The sequence below is a fragment of the Pieris napi genome, chromosome 17, assembly GCF_905475465.1.
Source record: "Pieris napi chromosome 17, ilPieNapi1.2, whole genome shotgun sequence".
Classification (NCBI taxonomy): Eukaryota; Metazoa; Arthropoda; class Insecta; order Lepidoptera; family Pieridae; genus Pieris; species Pieris napi.
The window spans coordinates 5,825,456-5,848,122 of NC_062250.1; the positions used below are offsets into that span (position 1 = coordinate 5,825,456).

A 22,667-nucleotide genomic window follows, 5' to 3' on the forward strand; every position below is an offset into this window, starting at 1 on the left:
GATAGCTAAAACGTGATTAAATTTTCATTTTAGTTTTCTATTTACTTTCTTTGGTACTTGCAAAAAGGCAGGTATTCTCAGCCAAATTGTAGATAAATAAGGCATTGTGTATTCATTTAAATTAATTTCTTTAATATAATGAACTGTAATAATATGAAAAGTTTTCTGGCACGTAATCTAGTTTTTAAAATATTTATTTATCTATTTCTTAACAATTATTCTAATTTTTAATTTTATTGTACTACGACAATACTTCTTTAAAATTAAAAATAGAAATAGATATATTATATGTTTTATTTTTAGTTATAATAAATGTATTGGTTAAGGTATCCATTCATAAAAATACCGCCACAGTTTATTAAATTTAATGCTACAGTTTTATCGATTACGAGTAAATGAATTCAAGGAAAATGGGAAAGGTGTAAGGTTGTAAACGAGGCTACTGACCACGCCCATCCGTAACTTATTGCGTACATGATATGTAATTTATATACAATTAATAAATTAAGATATCAAAGCAGTGGTTTAATATTCAATACGATGAAAGGCAATTGGCATGAATTAAATTAGTCATATTTGTGTACGTTTGTCGTATTCAAAAATGTCTCAAGTTACAACAATATAAAAACATAGTATTAAAGATTAGATATTCGGTGGATGAAAAATAAGGAATAAAGTACATTTTAAATGTGTAATGTGTGTGTGTTGTGGTTGTAAATAGTCCTTTTTAGTTAATTATTATGAAAGACGGTTCCTATTTTAAATTGTTATATACTTTATTTTTTACATTATTCAGTAAAATAATGATATTCCTACCTTCAACCTGAAAGAAAATTCCTGTATATAGCAATGTTATGCGCATATAACCTGGACAAAATACGGCGTTGGCTTTTACTTCTGTATGTAGTTTATAGACCTAGTGTCGGATCACTAGTTAATGAATCGAGAGATCGATAACACCTCATGACAATAATTTAATTATTTTTATGTATTCTTAAAGAACACCTTTCCACCTAACTGTACCACAAAATTTGATATATACGAACGAAAGTGCAGAAGCAATTAGCTTTAAAATATATTCAAATAAACGTTTATTAATTTCCACATTTGAATAGCCCTAATGAAGTAATGCATAATTACTCGTATTTAATTGAATCAACCATCAGTACTAATTTCAAATTTAGTATTTGCATAGACTTAGGTTAAAATATCTATATCACGTTCAAAACTGACATTTGAGATAGTTTTGACATGATGGTTAAACGTAATATAATAATCTTTCTGAATTATTAAATCACTCCTAATGTTAATTTGATATATTTCTGGTCGAATCAATTATGAAACCAAGCATAGAGAAAAGTTGTCACTTAGATATTAATTTTATAAATGTTTATCCCTAGACCTAAACTAAAGTATAAAAAAAGCAATCATGGACACATGCATACTTCCATGTCTGTCATATGGATGCAAAACGTGGATTTTCAATAAGGCGCTAATAAAGAAGATTGTAATAAGCCAAATGGGTATGGAGAGTTCGATTCTTTCATTTAAACTTACAGATAAAGTTAAAAACGGTGTGATACGAAGCCGTACAAACATAAAAGACGTCGTAACACATACAAAAGTGGAAATGGGCTGGTCACATTGCCCCCATTTGTGATGGCAGATGGGTCAAGAAGACCCTCACTTGGAATGGTCCAGTGGGAACAAGAAAGAGAGGACGCCCATCAAAAACTTGGACAGCGGGGCAGAATTGGAAAAATGTCGTGAGAATTAGAGACAAGTGACATTAGTACATAATGACGTGAATTTAGTGTAGTTTAGTATAGTGTAGTATTTGCATAAAGGCTATTTTTATTGAAATTATACTTCTTTTGGCGCGTTAGGAAAAAATGATGAGAGTAAATTTTTATGCGCGCGCACATCACATAAAACCGACACCCTGAAGTTAGCTATAGTCAACATTTTAGTTTTTTTGAAGTTATACTTCTTTTGACGCGTTAGGGAAAAGTTTGTAATTTTTTCTACAAACGTAGAATAACATTTGAAAAGATTTTTATCTTGTTACGCCAAAGAAGTAAAACTTCTAGTGTGTACATAAGTACAAACACGTTTTTTATATTATTCTATTTATTTGTATCCCAAGTCTTTGTACTATAAAAACTCATTTAAACTGAGCTTTAAAAATTGAGGCCTACAAACCAATTAATAGCAATACGGAATTACTTTATTTTTAATGTACTAAAGGTGTAGTCAATCCGGCTATGCCACATAGTACCGGATGGTCATTGAGCGAACAACACACTGACATACATTTTTCTACTTCAACACAATTTATTTATTTAACCGTATTTAACATTCGAGTCAAGTTTTCCTAACGATTAGCATTCCGGATTGTGATGGATTAAATTTAAGTAGGTTGTATTTGAACACCTTGTTGAAATTACTATGGAATTTGTTTTTCGGATTCTTTTATTTATCCAACATTCGCACACAACAAAAGTAGGTTACATATAAAACAATCCAAATTTTAAAATATAGTTTTATATAAAAGCGAAGTGCCTTAATAAGTGCTCGAAATTTTTTTGAGCACTTATATTGATAAGTTTTTTTAGTTAAAAAAAATTGTTTTTTTCTTGTTTTCTTATAGCTTATAATAGACTATATTTTAGAATCAATTAGCATTCACGCCAGTATGTTGTCCAGTTCTCATATTATTGTGTGTGTAGCTTTAGCCGTCTTATCCTTTGGTTTGCTGGGACTATACTTAATGGGATTGTCTCTTTATTATTTCGATCCTATTGTATAGATTCATGATTTTCGTTTTTAATATGATAAAATTGCACGGAATAAGGGTATGTGGATCTGGAAAATTAAAAAACTGTGTAATTATATCATACACCTGTGTGTGTGTGTGATTACCTACTTGTCTATACAATCTGCCAAGACCCATATAGGGTTCTTGCGCTACAGGATTATTATTTACCTATAAAACACCAAAAATTAAAGTAGGAGGTCTTATACACTCCGGAGGGGTCTAAGTGTTATATGCTAAGCAAGCTCTGGTCGGCCCCAAACAGACTTGGCAACGATCCTTGCAGTGGTGAAGGAAGCTGGAAAGACCTGGAGCACGATTAAAAGAGCTGCCCAAAATGGGCTGGATGTATGCCTTACATTGAGTTTAGTAAATTGCTTCGATTTTTAATAGATTTCTCAAAAGAAGGCGGAGATAATCAATAATCGAATTTAATTATTGCTCGTACGGTGAAGGGAAACATCGTGTGTCAGGCAAGGCTGATACTTGCCTATTAAAAAATTAAATGATCACGAAACATATATACGCGAAATTTGAAAACCTATAATGTTGTTCCATTGTTTTTTTTATGAACACTCTGTTATTGATATGTCTCTTTATTGATATGTCAGCGTAAACAGAGTTTGACAGAAAGAGACGTAAGAGTTAAAGATAAAAAAGTAGACCAGTTTAGTTTTTATGAAATTATTTAACAATAGTTGGCATATTTCATGATAGCTTTTCAAAAAACTAGTATGTAGTAAAACGAGTTCTACGTTACTTCCTATAGTGATACCGACAGCACGACAGACCTCAATAATAAGTACAAACAACTATATTGGAGAATCCATCAAAATTGGATAGAAAAACGTGGACATAGCCTATGGGTAGTTACATAGTATGGACGCAGATTCTATCTTAAAGATATGATATCTTTGCCGCGCACCACCAATATGTGGAACCAGCAGCCCACTGAACTATTTCCAAACCAATTCGACTTAGGGTCCTTTAAGAAAAGAGCGTGCTAATTCTTACGTAATTTAAGCACTAAAATTAATGATACATATTATCATAATAGAAGAGAGTGTTTGCAAATAATCTCTAATCAAATGACGTTACTAAAATCCATCGTAACCCGACCGGTCTGTACATACTTAAATGATTTACTTTCTCTAAAAAAATCTCGTCTATATTTTGTTCTAACGATTGAACGTGTAATTATTATGATTTAGTATCAACATAATGCTATTGAAAAGTAAAATCTCGTATGTTAACTGCGGAGCGTAAAAGAGATTGGAATTAATGATGTAAGTAATTTGTATTAAGTTGTGTATATTTACTATTATATACATTCTATTAATTGCATTAACATGACAAGGTTCAATTACGATAAAGATATTGCTGGTAGCTGATAACTGCTGGCAGGCATTTATTGTCTTTGTATATATATATATACATATTTGACTTTGCTATTTTAAAAGAGTACCGAGTTTTTTACGCCGGCTTTTTCTCTCGGACTACACCCTCTGTCTTCTTTGCCGATGAGTAGGGATGTCTACCGTTCCAAATTTAATGACGTGGAATAAGTGATACCTGTATCTTATATTTAATTATTAAGCATTTTTTTTATTTTTTTTTTATTTTACTTATTCTTAATTTTTTTATTGATGTGAAACATCTATAGCCGCAAGTAAAACCGATTTCTATATGAGTCTATATACAGTAGTGTGTACGGTGTGTATTTCGAAGTCACTGATTAAACGAATTAAGTAGTCACGATTTGAAATAAATTCGTAAATTTTTGTATGTAATGGAAATAAATGTTTATTCAATAAATAGTCATCGTTATCTGAAAAAAAAACGTAATATTTTATTTTATCATTAGTAGTTCCTATTACAATCTGTTCTTTTCTGCATAATACTTGTATAAAATAATGTCGATTTTTCACTTCTGCCAGGCGATCCATGAAGGCTCACATTTCTTTTCTTTTCTTTTCTTTTCTTTTCTTTTCTTTTCTTTTCTTTTCTTTTCTTTTCTTTTCTTTTCTTTTCTTTTCTTTTCTTTTCTTTTCTTTTCTTTTCTTTTCTTTTCTTTTCTTTTCTTTTCTTTTCTTTTCTTTTCTTTTCTTTTCTTTTCTTTTCTTTTCTTTTCTTTTCTTTTCTTTTCTTTTCTTTCTTTTCTTTTCTTTTCCTTTCTTTTCTTTTCTTTTCTTTTCTTTTCAAACATTATTCTATATGTTAAACAAACAACAACGTATGAAATTCTATTCTGTTCAATGGGATGGTTTGAATACTTATAACTTGATGACGGCAGGTCGGCAGGTTCCCTTTGGAGCTCTGTGCCATATTTTTCGTCTATCTAGCAACCCACGCTTTTTCACAATAATACCAGTATTTTTTGTTCATTACCATTTTCAGCCTAAATTATTTATTATTTTTCACTTTTTAGTTTGATGTGCTTTAAAAGCGTGTGTTCTAGTTTTTTTAAACTATTATTTATTTTAATTATTACTTTGTAGGTTAAGCAAATTGTAAATACAAATCATACGTATAATGTAATAAATAAAGAAATTAATTTTAAAACAAATTACATATTTGTATTTTGTACTTATTTTCTGTCTAGCACCAGATTCACTTCTTAATCTCGATCAAGGCGGCAATCACTTAGTATAAACTTAACGTTACTAAGGGTAACTTTAGCTGCGAGTATCCCTAAATTCAAATATAGAACGAAAGTTAAAGTTTTTGAGATACGAGAGTCATCGTTTGCCTGTCGTGACTTTAAATCCTACTGGAATTAGTGGTCCAACCCTATATATAATTAATTAATAAATCATTCTTAAATTTAAATGGTACTTATTTATAGAAGTAGGCTCAGTTGGTAGTTTCTATTTTTACCGAAACTTTTACATTGCATTGAACGCCATACATTATGTATTTGTGAATGTCGAAGCTAATTCGAATGCATTTTCACTTGTTTAACCCATTGACACACATAATTAACTAATTCAGTCAAGGTTATTTCCGTTGGGTAACCAAACTTACAACTTGATAACGTATCAATCTGTAATTTACACTATGTTAAAATATATTTTTTGAGTGTTACGAATATTGTCTAAATTTTATAGTAATTTTATAATAATATGTGCAAGCTTTAGTATTTTATTTTATTTCCTTTAGACGAAATACTCTGTCCAGGGTTGAATTTTCTATTTTCATGGAATGTCCAAAAGAGCGTTTTAGCAATAGGGCGCCTTTTGCACTCAATTATTATATTATTTATTTATGTTATTTAATAACCACTACTAAAGCAGTTCGTAATTGTCATACATAAAATTAATTAAAATTTCAGTATGTATTTAATATGCGTAATAAAATCAATATTAAGTAAATGTTTGTTTTTATTGTACTTTAATTAGTTTTATAAAACATTATATGTCATCGTGAGAATAAAACAAATTTTATGAAGCAAGCGGCCTCCATCTTTTACTAAACGGGTTATTTTAGAAATTGTTTAACATCTAAATCACTTTCATTGAATTTAAAATCAGAATTGGACCTAATTATTTGGACTAACGGTATATTTTATTGTTTTTCTTTGAAAAATATTTGTTAAATTGTTCGTTAGTATTGTGATTTAATTTTGATTACATTTCATTATACGTATATAATATATATACACATATTTTTAAAATTTGAAATTCTAGTTTTTGTTTAATTAATGTAGAACATTTTTCATAATAATCATGGAAAGAATAGGTATGTAAGTAGTTATGCAAAAAATCAAAATAGCTTAAGCTGAAAATACAAAAAAATAATTAAATCTTTAGAAATAAAACTTACCCTATTAGTTTTAACATTCCAAAGTATATAATAGGTTGGGGAAAAAGTCTTTTCGCATTATACTATGTATGAACTTGTAATAAAATCTCTTTGGCTATACTATATACAATATACAAAGAGCATGCAGATCTTCCGCTTTCTGTGGTTTCTCATAACAATTCGTAACCCCTGAATTGTCCAAGGATGGTTCTTAGATTGGTGTTATTTCAAATTAAGTAACATTAGTATAATAATAGTAAGGGTAGTGGGCAGTGGCTACACTCGAACTATTCATTATATTTATTAATTCAGTCATTAAAAATGTCCAAGAAAGAATTTAAACTCGAAATTCCAATACATTTATAAAATGTTTTCTGTTACTTAATTAATAATTTAAATGTCGACTAGTCGACGGCGTGTGCCAGGAGGCTGATCACCTACTTTCCTATTAAATTTACAAATACTCATGAATCAGATTCAGAAATCTGAGGCCCAGACCTAAAAAGGTTGTAGCGCCACTAATTCTTTTTATTTTTTTTATGTAGGTACGTATCTTTCTGGTGGAATGTTTGAAACTGATACGTGATCCGGTTAATGCAAATTCTTAATAAAATACATCGATTGCAATTCCTTTTGCAAACTTATTCGTATTCAACACAGACACGAATGAGACGAAAGCGAAGACAACGAAGAAATACAAGTATTTTTTGTATAAAATAAAGAAATAAATTATAAGAAAATAATACTATTTTTTCAAATTTAAGTGTTCACAGATAATTGTGAAACTGTGATTAAAATCTGTAAGTGTTGTCTTCAAGAAAATAGCGTACCAATTCATAAAAAGCCGGCAACACACTCGCGAGCCCTCTGGCATTGAGGCTCATTATCAAGTGAGCCTCCTGTCCGTTTGTATGACATTTAATAAATAATTAATAAATTTTTGTTGTAATATTATTTTTCTTTCTTCTTTTTTATTTCTTCTTATATAATCTTCACCTCTTAAATATAAATTAAAGAAAACATAATTTTGCTCACTTGCAATGCTAATGTCACAATAAAATACAATTGTATTAACTGTTCAACATTTTATCGGTTCTAAACCTACCCTTAAATTTACAACAAATTTAACTGTCTTCTGTGCAAAATTGTTTCATGTTAACAATTCAAGTACCGCTTAAAGATTTTAATGACATAAAATTATCGTCTCGATAACAACCTACATATGTCAATTGTTAGTGAAATTATATGTTGTAACTTTATACATGATCTTGTGGTTTAACATAGAAATTCACTTGATAACAGGTGATATGTAATTTGTATTATAAATTTAATAGATAATAATAACATTTTAACATAACTGCAAACTTTGCGTGTTGAAATCATTTACACCTTTTGACCTATAATAACTATTGAGTGTTTTAAATACTCTTGTGCGATTTTGTAAATAAATATAGACAAAATTCTTTAACTATTTAGGCTTATAGTGTCATTTTTAATAAAATAATGACTCAGGGGCAACGTATAATGATATTTCAAACAGTACAATATTAAAATGACTAAGGTGAATATTGCCGCATAACTGGCGCGGCTAGTTTCCTGTGTATCTCACAGCACTATCAAATACTGTAGGCTCAAAATGTCCCCAAAATCCCAAGGGATCTATCTAGTAAACATAAAAAATCTCGTAATCAGTCCTTTAATGTTTTGGCTATATAACAATATAAAAAACGTAAATTGCTTAAGAAATCATATCCGCTTAACAATTTACCCCAAATAAAGTTTGCTCCGTATAAACATTACTAGTCCATGCAAACAGCACGCCCAGCGCAGGCGCAGAATACCAAAGATGTCCCCATATCGGCGCAAGCGCAATCGGTGAAAACACAAACGTAAAAACACGTATATCTGATAGCGTGGCATTCTTGAGACGAAATTTTGATGTCTTTGTCATGTTGATGATTCATATAATAAAACTTAATAAGAAAATATTAAATTCCATAGGCTATGTATAGAATATATTTTGCAAAGTTATAGCAGTAGAGTTGTGTAACTCATGAAGAGATCCTAACATTAATATTATACACCTTTAAAAGTCATACTTTGATGTATCGAAACACTTTAAAAATATATTCATTATAACTCTGTTTAGATCAGATTAAACGTCTTTATAAGCCACAATCTGGTCATAATTATAACTACGTCATTTACATATAACATAATCCTCTTAGAGAGAGAATATTATACCCATTTATATAAAGAAATACTTCAGTTACAAGTTTTATTGGGTGTAAAAATTATTCAGTAATAAATGAATATTGACCACTATAGTCGTTTGACTATAACAAGGAAGGCGAACATCAAATCCTGACATCATCCAGTGTAGATCTAAATTTTAATAATATATTTATTTATTTATACTGCACCAACAACGCCACAGATAAGAAAAATGAAACTAGTTATACAGATTATATACCAATGTGTGTCCTCGATAATAGGAGCAGACTGCGTACACAAACATAAATCTTATAAATAAAATTAAATAAATACAAATTTGTTTATTCAACTATTCATTATAATGTGTTAGATTTGACTTTTTTAAGTGAAAAAATACCTGTCACGGTTCCCGGTTAGGTATAGGAATTTCCATAAAATTCAAATAAGTCTACACAGATAAATATTGCTAAACTCCTTAAATAATAAGCATAGTAAAAGAACCTAAGAAAGTGATTACAGAATGCCCTGTAATCAGATGGGCGCTCAAACAAATATCAAGATTGTTCGGGCACTGCAGCCAATTGCACATTCTAGCCATTCTGTTTAGTGGAGAGAAGAAGCCATAATTAGAGCGCTTAAAAATATCATTAGCATTAGCGCTACAACCTTTTTAGGTCTGGGTCTTAGATTTCTGAATCTATTTCGTGATCATTTGTCAAAAAGAAAAGTAGGTTTTTGGGTCTCAGGCTAGTTTTATCACGATGTTTTCTTTCACCATTTGAGCGAATGTTGAATGCGTAGATAGAAAAAAGTCCATTGGGGCACAGCCGGGGATCGAACCTACGACCTCAGGGATGAGTGTCGCATGCTGAAGCCACTAGGCCAAACTGAAAATTATACCTTAGAGGAGATACAAAATGAATCCGCTTTTTGCAACGTCTCAAACCTCTAGGAACAGAAATGCTCAATTTCAACAACATACGAGTTGAGTCCGGCAACGGTTTATAAAGAAACATATCATCCAGCAAATGCAAAATACGTAATAGCTAGACTATACATCGAAAACCATCATCCTCATTTTATACACAACATTTCTGAGTACAACTGTAAAATTGAAATAAACGCTTTTAGATTAATACTGTTTATTCTATAATTTCCTTAAAACCGGTGTATTCAAATTGATGCGACACAAAATGGTTTAAAAGTGGGTTATAAAAACTAGTTGTAATGACACGAATTTTGCTAATATTTTACAAACCAGTCTGCCATCATGTGTATGTAGCTCAAATGAACCGGGTGTAAAGGGGCCCCAATATGCGGTTACAAGAATAATTTCGCTAAAAGATAAATAACAGTAACAATTATAGATGAATCGAAAAATATGTTGCTAAGCCGAAGACAGCTGGATCAGGTCGAGTATTTTTTTAAATATTCCCTAAACTCTGTGGAATGTTTTTATTTTATGAAAAGAAAAATTAGAAATATATTAAAAAATAGAACTTAGGTTTTTATTCCGGAAAAGCGAATAGTCTATGACAAAGTGTGTTGTGTTTGGTATGTAGCTACTAAAATATGGAGGTTAAGTAAAATATCAAATTAAGGCGAAACGAAGTACGCAGGGTCAGCTAGATATTATTAATAAGTTATCAAAACCGCAATAATACATATATGAAAACGGAACACGAATTTATTAGATTATTTACATTGCTTGATGTTTCAACTGGTTTTCAGCCATGGCTTAAGAGTGTACATAAAACGCCTTGTACTTTATAAATGTGCATCTATAGTCCTACCTTTTTATTTGTCCGCATTCTTGTGCACCTTGTTATGACCAATTATAACAAAAATCATAATGTTAATATACTTTTTCATAACACACATTTTACATCATTCATAATTGTAGTATCAAAATGCTATTGAATATTATACTCCTGTTACTTAACTAAATGTGACTTACAGTACGATAATTAATAAAACGGTTATTCATTAAACATATCAACGTAAGCTTCTTCTTTAGTAATCTGGTAAAAACATAAATATATAGCTTAAGAGCAACGAGCTTTATCGCTTAAACAATATTTTCCATTCAACCAATGCTAAGAAAAACATACACTTAAGAACAAGACATAACATACTCGTAGGTCAAATTTACGAGCAAAAAAACCGCTACAACTTTTTTATGTCTGGAGAGACTTCTGTATCTGTATCAACTAATAGGCAAGTAGGGGATCAGCCTCCTGTGCCTGACGCACGCCATCGACTTTTTGGGTCTAAGGCAAGTCGGTTTCCTCGCGATTTTTTACTTCACCGTTCAAGCGAATGTAAAATGCGCAAATAGACCGAAAATCCATTGGTACACAGCCATAGATCGAACCTATGCCCTCAGAGATGAGAGTCGCACGCTGTAGCCACTAGGCCAACGCTGCAATAGCAAAGTTATAAAATATAAGCTCAAAGTCGGCTTTATCTTAAAGCTTAATGCACATAAAATATCTAAACGAGATAACATTTTAATATCGTTAGCGAGTGTCAACTAATAACCAGTGATAACATTGTCAACATCTTAATTGTTATCACAACGTTAAGATTAGAAGCCGTGTATATTAGAGACTTACTCCTATTTAGCTGTATTTTGTCTTCAGTTTACGCGAGTATTACATTATTACATTATTTATTAACACTTTGTTGCATGAACAGTTGTGCGAGTTGCGATATCTTCCAGGCACCACTGCAAAAAAAAAAAAGCAAGAAGTGCAAAAATACATAAGACAGCTGTTTGAAATGCTATTTGAAATTTCTATTTAAAAACAAAGCAATTAAAACATATGTAAACAGTGATCAACACAATATTAAAAAAAGGACACATGAAAAATCAAAAGTGCACATGAATCACGATAATTTTAGATATAATGACGTAAGTTGATGAATCAGTTTCTCGTTGACCACAATTCTTGAATATAGTTGAAACTAGTAAAATAATGAACTAATAAAAAAATCTATAGTTTGCGTGATGTGTGTAATGATTACACCGTTATTTTATGATAAAACATTTGAATGTCTTTGATTTTTCCTTTTGTTTTTTATTCCTTTGTCGTGATATAGGTTATTTTCTTCATTGTACTGTCTCCTACAGGCCCCCGTAACACAGTTTTCTTGGTACGGAGAGAGGTCACCTGCAGCTACAATATTGTTTTATTCTAGTCTTCTATTTAAAAATGACTTGTTCTTGCTGGTAGCTGCCGGCTTGATGCTTTCGACCTTATAGCTTTGATTCTATATTGTCTTTGTATATAAAAAGTATAATTCTTTTTGCCATTGTCAAATTCGATATTAAAAGATTCAATTAATTTTTCCTTTAAATTTACTAACATTAATATTAACAGTTTTTGTCTAGTAGTAAATAACAATTTAAAAAAATATCTGCATCAGAGACTGAGTTATTTCTAAGTACAAGTTGTACTTTACTTATTAAGTACACGTAGTCCCGGGATCAGCTCTTTATTTCTTATAAATTTATGATTTTTATTGGTTAATAAATTTTAGCGAGTTGCGTACGGAAATAACACCAATACAAACAGCTAATTCCAACATTTTTATTTGGACGATAAACCACCAACCACATTTAAAATATTAAAAAATAAACGTAAATGATTTCAAAGTAAATTATGAGTCACAATACCTGATAATGGAATTCCGAACGCGTCCCAGCAACATTAACTAATGTCCCATACAAAATGATAACAATTCCCTTTTGTTAGTTGACCAGCGACAACCGAATGAATAATACGTTTATCCTTAAATATGTCTAAAATAGTTTTTGTGCTTTTTGTGGTTGTAGTGAATGTTGTTTCCGGAAAGATTGTTAATAAGTGGAAATGTCCGGAAGTGCGCGCCGCTCCACACTTCGATTTGGCCCAAGTGAGTTAAGCAAGATTTTAATAATATATGACTATAAAACATACTATATTAACACATGTAACTTAATAATAATTTAAAACCGAAATTTTGTTGAAAATACCAACATTTTAACAGGCATGAATATTGGGATTTGCCAACCCTAATTTTGTGTATATTTACGATGAAAATTAAGAATTAAAAAATATGAATCATATTACGATAGTTTAGAAAATATTATGAAGGACTAAATATATACTGATATTTATTTATTTATTCACAAACATGTACACTATCCTGACAGTACTAAGCCAATATAATAATGTCGAAATTAAAAATAAAATATGAAGTACATACGATACACAATATCGCTACTGAGAACTCACTCTACGAACATTAAGTAAAAAATATATATATCTAATACACAAAATTCTCGTGTCGCGGTGTTTGTAGTTAAACTCCTCCGAAACGGCTCGACCGATTCTCATGAAATTTTGTGTGCATATTGGGTATGTCTGAGAATCGGACAACATCTATTTTTCATCCACCTAAATGTTAAGGGTAGTCCACCCTTAATTTTTTCTTTTTAATTTTAAATAAAAAATTAATTCTTTATTTTTTTATCATACAACATTAAAAAATACATACAACCCCTAATTTTCACCCCTCTACGACCAACCCTATTTTTTATTATAAATGATATACAATAAATACATGGCAAAACGACGTTTGCCGGATCAGCTGTATTCTAATATAATTACTAACCCTAAGCAATCCCAACTATCTTTACAAATAATATTTATTATTGAAGTCTTACAAAGTTGCGTCGTTTATGGAAGTACCGTGCGTGGGCGCCGGACGTGGAGTCGATAACAGTTCAACACGCCGAATTCATATTAATTATTAAATTCAATTGTTACGTACCTTACATAATAATCGTATAAGAATATCGTCGTTGTAATAATGATTATATATTATTAACGTTTATTTACTAACGTAAATATTTACGAGGTAACGAGGATGTTTATCCCGTTAACTTTCGGGGCTTTTTGTTGTTAGGCTATGAAATCCAAGACACTTATTTCATCACATCACACATTTTGCATTTATTTCATCACTTATTAAGACAACACGGGAAACGAATTTAAGACTTTCAGATACACATCGGTGGTTTATTGACTTCAAACATCCACCACCACCAACCCCTAAACACAGACTTTTGTAGCCATTTCCAACATATCTATCGTCCATAGTTAGCTAAATGTTATAAAAGCACGAATATAAATCAATAACTAAATAATGCCTCTCGAATTGAAATGTGACAGGGCTGGATTTAGGGGACGGCAACCGGGCCTACAGCCGTCAAGATCACTTTATTTAAAAATAAAAATAAGTTACTTAAAATAGCAAAGATCCATTGTTAATTAATTACTATTTAATCTTTGCTATTTTCAATTATATTTATATATTATTAATTAAATAGTAGTAGACCCATTTACTGTATCAAGTTCGATTACTATTCGAAGCGAAAGCTTGAAACCTATGAAAACCTGAACAAACCGACACTCACAATGCGTGAACGGTGTAATATACATTATAATTAAAAAAGAAGGATAGGCCAGACGGATATTAGAAAAAAATTGTTTAAAATTCCATTAGCTTTCAATTTCTCTGATTTTAGCACTAGGTTTTATCTTAATCATCAACCTAATCAGAATTCAAAAAGAAAGCTTCAAAAATTTAAATATGTATGTACTAATGCTGGTTTATTGGAAATGTTTTGCGCATTAATCAGTAGAAAAAGTCTTATTCAAGAGGAAATCGTTCATAAAGATTATAATGGATTAACGTTGATGAAAATCATTTGAAAACTTGACTAAAATCTAGACTTTTGTCTTCAGTCACCGTAACCACGCACGCTGTAAAGCACGCGAAACTTCGGTTAAATTTAAAATTATGTAAAATAATACATAACTTTAATCCGGTTAAAAAGTATTTTCTTTAAATGTGTAAAGGTTATGTTAATAAAAGAGAATACAACTTGACTAAATCTCGTCATAGAAGGAAAAGCTACAATTTTAATTAGAAGACTCAAATTTATAAAAGAATAAGCCAAAAACGGGAATATAGTATATAATATATAAATTTGCGTTAGAAGCTACCTAAAGTTTATTCTTTGAGAAATAAAGTATTTCTGAACCGAATCGAACCGTACTGGGGTATCTTACATGCCTAATTCAATTTTGATTTTAGTTTTAACGTGACTATAATAGCCACCATTCCTAAATAAAGTAAACTTAATAATAATAATTTAATATGAGTTTCATATACCCGGGATTACGGACACATGGTCAAAGTTTATTGGAATAGTAACATGTAACGGTTGTGAACATTAGCTAACTCATAACTCAAAGGAAACATGTTTCGCTGATTGGTTTTTAATGAGGTGCCATTTTTATCTTGGATACAGAAAGAATTTGTTTAATATGAATGATGAGATGTAAAATGTGTGAAAACAAATTAATAAAACACAGACAATATGGGCACAACTCAAATGGTGTATCAAAAACACCTGTTATATAAATTTTAATAATCAGAAATTATTCGGTAGCAATTTTATAATAGCTTTTTTATAAGGTAGAAGAACACACGATTTCTGTTATTGAGCAAAAAAATTTTGTGAGTTGCTTTCTCTGATGAATACTATAAAATATTGCACTCCTTTTATAACACTGCACTGCTGCTAGAGAAAGACAAATGTAAATTATAAATAACAATAGAAAAGTAACATAATTATATAAATTAGATTTATAGAAGTACCATAAATTCAAAAATAAAACATAAAAAAAAATACCGCAACCTTGCGATTCTGTAACTCACTTTTCGAACTATCATAGCGGTTTTCGCAGCGATGCGACGGTCGCGCTCAAATCAGTCGTGGAGCAGTCATTTTATGATTTGGCATTCTGATACGGAGGGACTTGTAGTTTATTGTTTATCAGAATGCGAAATCGTAAAATGACTGTTTTACGACTGATTTGAGCGCGACCGCCGCTGTGAAAACCGCTTTGTGAGTTCGAAAAGTGAGTTACAGAATCGCAAGACTGAATTGAAAACTCAAAATGTTTTATATTAAACCCACTATAAGAATACACGGGATTAAAAACCTCGAAGCAATATTCTAGATTTCTATTATCTATCTGTTTGCGCCCAACGATACGGATAATCTCACTATTAAATACGTAATCAACCATAAAATAGAAAGTGAAGGATTAAACTCGAGACTCATATTGTATAATGTATGCAAATATCTACATTGAGTTGTCAGTTTAAATCCATTGTTATGGTAACCAGTTGTGATTAAGCTACTGTTATTGTTTGAGGATTAGAGAGATCGCAAAATGTTTGCCATTGAAAGTGACAGTATTCAAATAGAAAATCTACAGACGCCTAAGTGATAGTATAAGGTCGTGGGAGATGTGCGAATAGAATTGTCTAAAATAATTAAAGACAATGTATAGCAATTGGAATAAGCGTATATAAGATTACTAGCTGACCCGGCAAACGTCGCTTTGCCATGTTTATCATTTATAATAAAACATAGGGGTAGATCGTAGAGGGGTGAAAATTGGGGGTTGTATGTATTTTTTAATGTTGTATCATAAAAAAATACATACAACCTTTATTATCTAAAATTAAAAAAAAATTTAGGGGTGGACTACCCTTAACATTTAGGGGAATGAAAAAAGACGTTGTCCGATTCTCAGACATACTCAATATGCACCCAAAATTTCATGAGAATCGGTCGAGCCGTTTCGGAGGAGTTTAACCACAAACACCGCGACGCGAGAATTTTATATATTAGATAAACTATTTGATTATATTAATATATGTATCTGATTCATTTATATTTTAAGGCTTGAAGACGTTAGCCTGACCTTAAAGAATTGACAATACAGAAGAAGCGTAAACAAAACAACAAACTTATAATTTGCGCTGCGAATGTCCAATTATGAAATATCTTATGGTTATTTATGTATTAACGGATTGTCCTTTGACAAAGGCCTCCTCAAAAATTTTCTAATCTTGGCATTCTCTAGCGGATCTAATCCACATTGGACCTGCTACCTTTTTTAAACCAGTATAATACTCGAAACAGAAATAATTTGAGCGTACGACCAACGAGACTCCAGAAGATAAACCACTCCTTATATGGAAATTGTATTGACAACAAACTCCCAAGTGAAATTAATGAATTATCACGAAATAAATTCATAGTTCTCGTTAAATGTAAACTAATCAATAAAGCTTTTTATAAATTTGATAATATTTAAATGATCCTAATCCTTGGGATTGATTTGTTCCAGTTCAAACAATTTGTATGACTCAAAACTTAGCGATTAAAAAGAGTGGCGGGAATTTTCTTGCCAGTTCTTCTTACCCACTCTACGCCCTTGACTTGCGAACTCGTAATAAATGTAAATTTAGAATCAATTTAACTTCTTTTCTGACGTTCATAAGTGTACTTGATTACCTACATGAATACAGTTATTTTGAGTTTGAGTATATCGTTCTCCCTGTCTTTCCATCTGTCTGTCTCTGTTTTGTGTCCCAATTGGTACTCGTGCTATCCTCCGTTACAATTCTATTCCATTTTTGCTTACAAAAAGGAAATATCACACACATATGCAATTTCATGTTAATAGATCTCTTTTTCCTTAACCTAGATTGGTTGAGTAAATGTAAATATTTTATAAAAATGACGCCTGTATTTGTAGTATTAGCAAAATACCACAAAACGCTGCTTTATCCTTATAAGAAGCTAAATGAAAAGTGATGAATTGATCAATTGAAATAAACTATATTGCACGGAAAGTTTTATTTTATTTTATTTTTATAACATATAGTATATAGTTATGTTATATATAGATGCTGGGAGATTGGTTCGTTGTGGAATACTATGCCAGTGCTGAAGAAGCATTATCATACAGTTGCATGAGAGCTGTCTTCACTGAGGATGATCATGTACAAGCTGAAGGTATGATTAAATTAATTATCCAAAAAGTTTAAAGATTAACGTCTATTTAAGTAAGCTTTGGTGGGACCCTGTGTTTGTATTTTTAGTAAAGTGAATAATTCAAGAAACATGTATCTTATATTTACTTACATATAATTCATTTGGTCAAAATTAAAGCATAAATTCAAAGCCATACCATAAAAGTATCTATAAAAGGGGCACCATTAATACTGTAAAAAATCTGGAATAAAAGTTTCAACTTCGCTGCGATAGATGGCGTTAATTGACCAGAAGTTTAATAGGCTTCAAGACTAATATCAAATTACAAAACATAACGTTGCAGTATATAGCTGACCATAATTTTGTACTTTAAAAAAAAATCGTTTACCAATGAACTTTATTAGAAAAACTAAAGAACTTCAAAACCATATTCGCTCTTTACAATCTATGCTACAACCTGCTTTATTTTATTTATTAATTTAAGAATGAAGATCCACAAATGTTTGTCCATATCGCTCTTGTGTCACTTTGAAAATATATTCATGTAACAAATAATAATTTTGCGTTGATTATTAATAAGAATTCCACAGGTAACGTTTGTATATAAATGTCGGAATAATGGCGCTGGTATCAGCTGCCATTTTCATTATAATTTAATAACATCAAAGTCAAATTAGTTAAAAACCGTTATTTGGTTTATTTGATTTGCCATTATAAATAAATCAACAAATTAACAGACTTTTTGATAGTCTGTAGTAATATGTTGCTAGATCTATAAATTAACGACTATTTAATAGTCGAGAATAATAATGACTCCATAGTCATTATTATTATTATAAGTACATAATTTTAGATATTAAACATTTTGTATATATGGTACTTTAACGAATGTTCACGAGTTTGATTTTTAAATATACTTATTTTATATATTGACGGCTCATTGGTCTAGTGGTTAGTACCCCTTACTGCGAATCCATGGGTCCCGGGTTCGATCCCCGGCTGAGACAAACATCGATGTGATAAAAATAAATATATATATATATCCGACTCAGCCAGACTTCACTACGCTGGCTATGCGACCCAAGTTTCAGACATCAGCCTCAATTGTTTCATAGAGTTAACTGTACCCATACAAAATATTCCAGTAAATTTTATAAAATACGTTTCTTTGTTGGTAATACTTTAACATTCAATTCAAGACGGAACGATAGAATGGACGCCCGCTGTGACGATGAATTTTACCTACCGGTACGCAGACGATCCTATTGGCGAGAATTTGTATGGAAATATCACTTGGAGGGTTGACCTGAATGAGCCCGCACATTGGACTCATTCTGAACGAACCTGTGAGTATTAAATGGAAGTTTGAATACAATAGTTTATTTTTTATGAGATAACTGGGTCAATTGCTGGTATATTTTAAAAGGAGTTTATTTTCTATGGTATATAATAAAACTGATATTATAAATATGAGTGTGTATGAATGTTATTTAGCAATAATGTAATGTTATTTAGGTTATGCATGCTCATACACAGACAGTTTTAGTTAAAACCCCAGTGGCACACTAACGGATTTTTTTCTCTCTGCTACTAACATTGCTAGATTGGTAAAAGAAAATCATCTACCATCAAAGATATCTGACAGTCGTAAAACGCAACAATAATGTTTATCTGACCAATAAGTAATTAATAGCTAATTTGGAACTTATGTAGAACTTACCCGTACATTGTGAAACAGAGCCTTAATATTTTAATAGTGCTATTTTATAACATTCATATATTATGTCCGAGCAATGGCTGCTTACTATTAGCAGATATTGTCTTTATGTCACAGAGCTTATAAATTAACAACGTCAAATAAGTTAATAACCTTTAATTAATCTTTTGTTTTATTTGAAATGACAATATTTCTAGATAAATAAATAAATTAACGACGATTCAATAGTCATAATAATTAGTAAAAGTATTTTTTTACACTTTAAACACGTGAGACCATCAACATCAAAGTAATCATTTGACAATCGTTCCTACCTTGGTCCTACCCCGGTTATTTAGGTACTACTCTCGTTTGTATAACTTTAAGCTATTTTCCTCTGATTCTGTCACATATATATATGTTTAATACTATTGATTTCAGATGATGGTATTTACAACACATACGTACTAGACACGGAATATAAGACCTGGGCTCTCCTACTGCATTGTGCTGAGCAAAGAGAAGGAACTCGGTATTTGACTGCTTTTGTTTTGTCCAGAACAACGGGACTGCCGAAAAACGTCATGGCATATTTGAGGGATAAGCTGCCAAGGTTAGTTACTTTGATGTTTCGATTAGACATATATTTAAAAAAATAAACAACTTTTGTACAGAATCAATTATTTATGCTTGTCTCTTAATTAGTAATACTTTAATTATCTTGATTCTACAATAAAATATACCGGATAATTGGCAAACAATGACTATTAGCCATGCTAAGGTACAAAATGCCTAATGATCGATTTGACTTTGACACACAATTAAAATGTTCCTGATATGTGTCTGCCTCCATCAGCATTATTAAGTCGATTACTAAGAGAACATTTACTCTTTAAATATACAATATAACTGGTCTAAAGCCCTCAGCTAATGTAAGCCTCAATCATTTCAGATACGACGTCGATATCAACTACGTATTTCCTATACCGCATAAAGATTGTTCCGACAAGCCAGCGAGACCTGATGATTCACCTGTTCTCGTGGAAGTTGGAAGCAAAGTACCTTTAAGACCTAATGTCAGCTACAAGATCTCTTTTGGAAATTAGTGAAATAAGTCATTTCATATAGAATATCTCTACCGCCCAGTCAGTACATTAAAACAATTGAACAACATTACAAAGATGAATATCTTTGAAATTGTTGTGTAATTTGTATGTGCTTGTTTAATTTATACGCCTGTGTATAATTTGGTGTTGTTTCCAAACCAATTTTTATGTTCTCCGAAAAGCAGACTACAGGCTTTGACTGAGCCAAGTGCGTGACCTAACTAAGTAGGTTATAAGTATTTAATTAGTTCAAGGAAACCTTGCAACATAGTAATGATAGAAGTTCGTACATTGGAATCCATTTAAAAGCGAACTCATAATTTTTAATTTTAAGCGAAATTATTTTTAATATATATTATAACTAACGAGAATATGAAAATAAATTATCTTTTGTTAGATTATAAGTTAGCGTATCCGGTAACTAATTTAAAACTATTTGGGACTGCAGCTGTTCATATTTAACAAATTTTATATTCTTTTCACAAAATAAAATTGTCTTAATATATTGTGTTTTATTATCAATTTATCTTTCAATTGAATTAAGAACGTAACAATGATGTGATTTCTGATTCTTTTACATATACTTATCCTGCTTTTACTTTTATAATGATGGTTATAGTTCAGTGTCAGTATACCTATATATAAATTTTTCATATGATATACACCTACCTACACCGACACATACTTGCTTTATAGTTCTTGATATTTTCATAACAAATCTTTAATTATTACAATCGTCACCAATTCTAGAGGCATATAAAAAATTTGAAAATGCCCTTCGCTGTTCAATAATAAGTGATAATGAGTATGACGCATGATCTCTTACAAAATGTTATTTAATTTTTTACAACTTTCAGGTTTATACACTTTGTATATATTTTTTCAAAAGCTAAAATTTCCTTTAAAAAATAATCTTCCTGATCCCTTAAAAATCGTGTTGTATGTTGACATCATCTACAAATTTAATGCCCCTGACATGCTTCATTAACCACGGAACTAAAAATCACTAGGAACTAGGTCCGGGGAATATGGAGGATAGTCTATCAATTCGAAGCCAACTTCTTATTTAAGATAAGGTATCGATTATCACAATTTCTTGTATACTTTCGTAAGTTAAATTGGAGAACATTAACGTACTTGTAGATTGGTATTAAGTTTATCTCTAACGAACTGAGTTTCGAACAATGATTAATAATTAGTATTCTGTAGCTGTTATTCTATACAAAGACAATAAGCACGCACCTCAGTATGAACACGTATTATGACATTCAGACTTGACCGTGTCTAAAATATATTGAAATTATCTTTAAACTGTTCTACTAACAAGTATTAAAACGAATTTGTTTCGCAGAGCATGGTGATTTTACAGATGTGGCGTTCTTAACTGATTTTAATTAATGGTCAGGTGAAATACTTCTGGGAGACATCAGGTATAAGTTACAACGTCCCCTTGCGAGATATGCCACATTGTTTATAGAGTTTAACACCAATTACACATTAAAAATATGATAATAGAAGAATATATGAGGTGGGCTGAAAAGTTCGTAGGATAACATATAAAAAAAGGGTGCGTGTACTTATATGTACGCGCGTAAGAAGTAATACTTCTTTGGCATTATTAAAAATAGTTTTTGATTGCATGCAAATAATTAATTACAATTAAATAATCAAAGACTGGAAAAGGAGTCATTATAGTCAATAAAGTTCAGTCCAATGCCGTAGCATCTTCCGTGGGCAACTTCATTCTGTTAATTTTGTGTCACGGTGCGCGCGCATCGTTAAATTTCACTCTCATCAATTTTTGATAACGCGCCTAAAGAAGTATAACTTCAAAAATCTTTTTCTGATAGAATTTGATTTGATTTCCTTCGAGAGTGATACAACGATTATAGCGATCGACTTTCGATATAATTTTTATAGTACGATTTGTCTTTAGTCTCAATTTAGTTTTGGCGATTACTTCTTCATCAGCGCTAAATTTATGTCCAGCGGGCATTCTCTTGAAGTCTGAGAACAGGTGGTTACGTCATGTACTGAATGCATTGATTTTTTTTTATTCCGTTCTAATTCAATCATCAAAAATTATTTTACAAATTATTAGCAATTTCCTTGAATCAGATATCA

General features: G+C 30.9%; 1 protein-coding gene across 1 annotated transcript; it reads left to right on the top strand.

The window, feature by feature from the left end:
- Positions 1–12,566: 12,566 nt before the first annotated feature.
- On the top strand, positions 12,567–21,046 carry LOC125058044. The gene is made up of 5 exons (XM_047662051.1): positions 12,567–12,748; positions 17,654–17,762; positions 18,941–19,087; positions 19,879–20,050; positions 20,390–21,046. Exons 1-5 carry the CDS (start codon positions 12,632–12,634, stop codon positions 20,541–20,543), a joined length of 699 nt encoding a protein of 232 aa, XP_047518007.1. The 5' UTR covers positions 12,567–12,631; the 3' UTR covers positions 20,544–21,046.
- Positions 21,047–22,667: the final 1,621 nt, after the last annotated feature.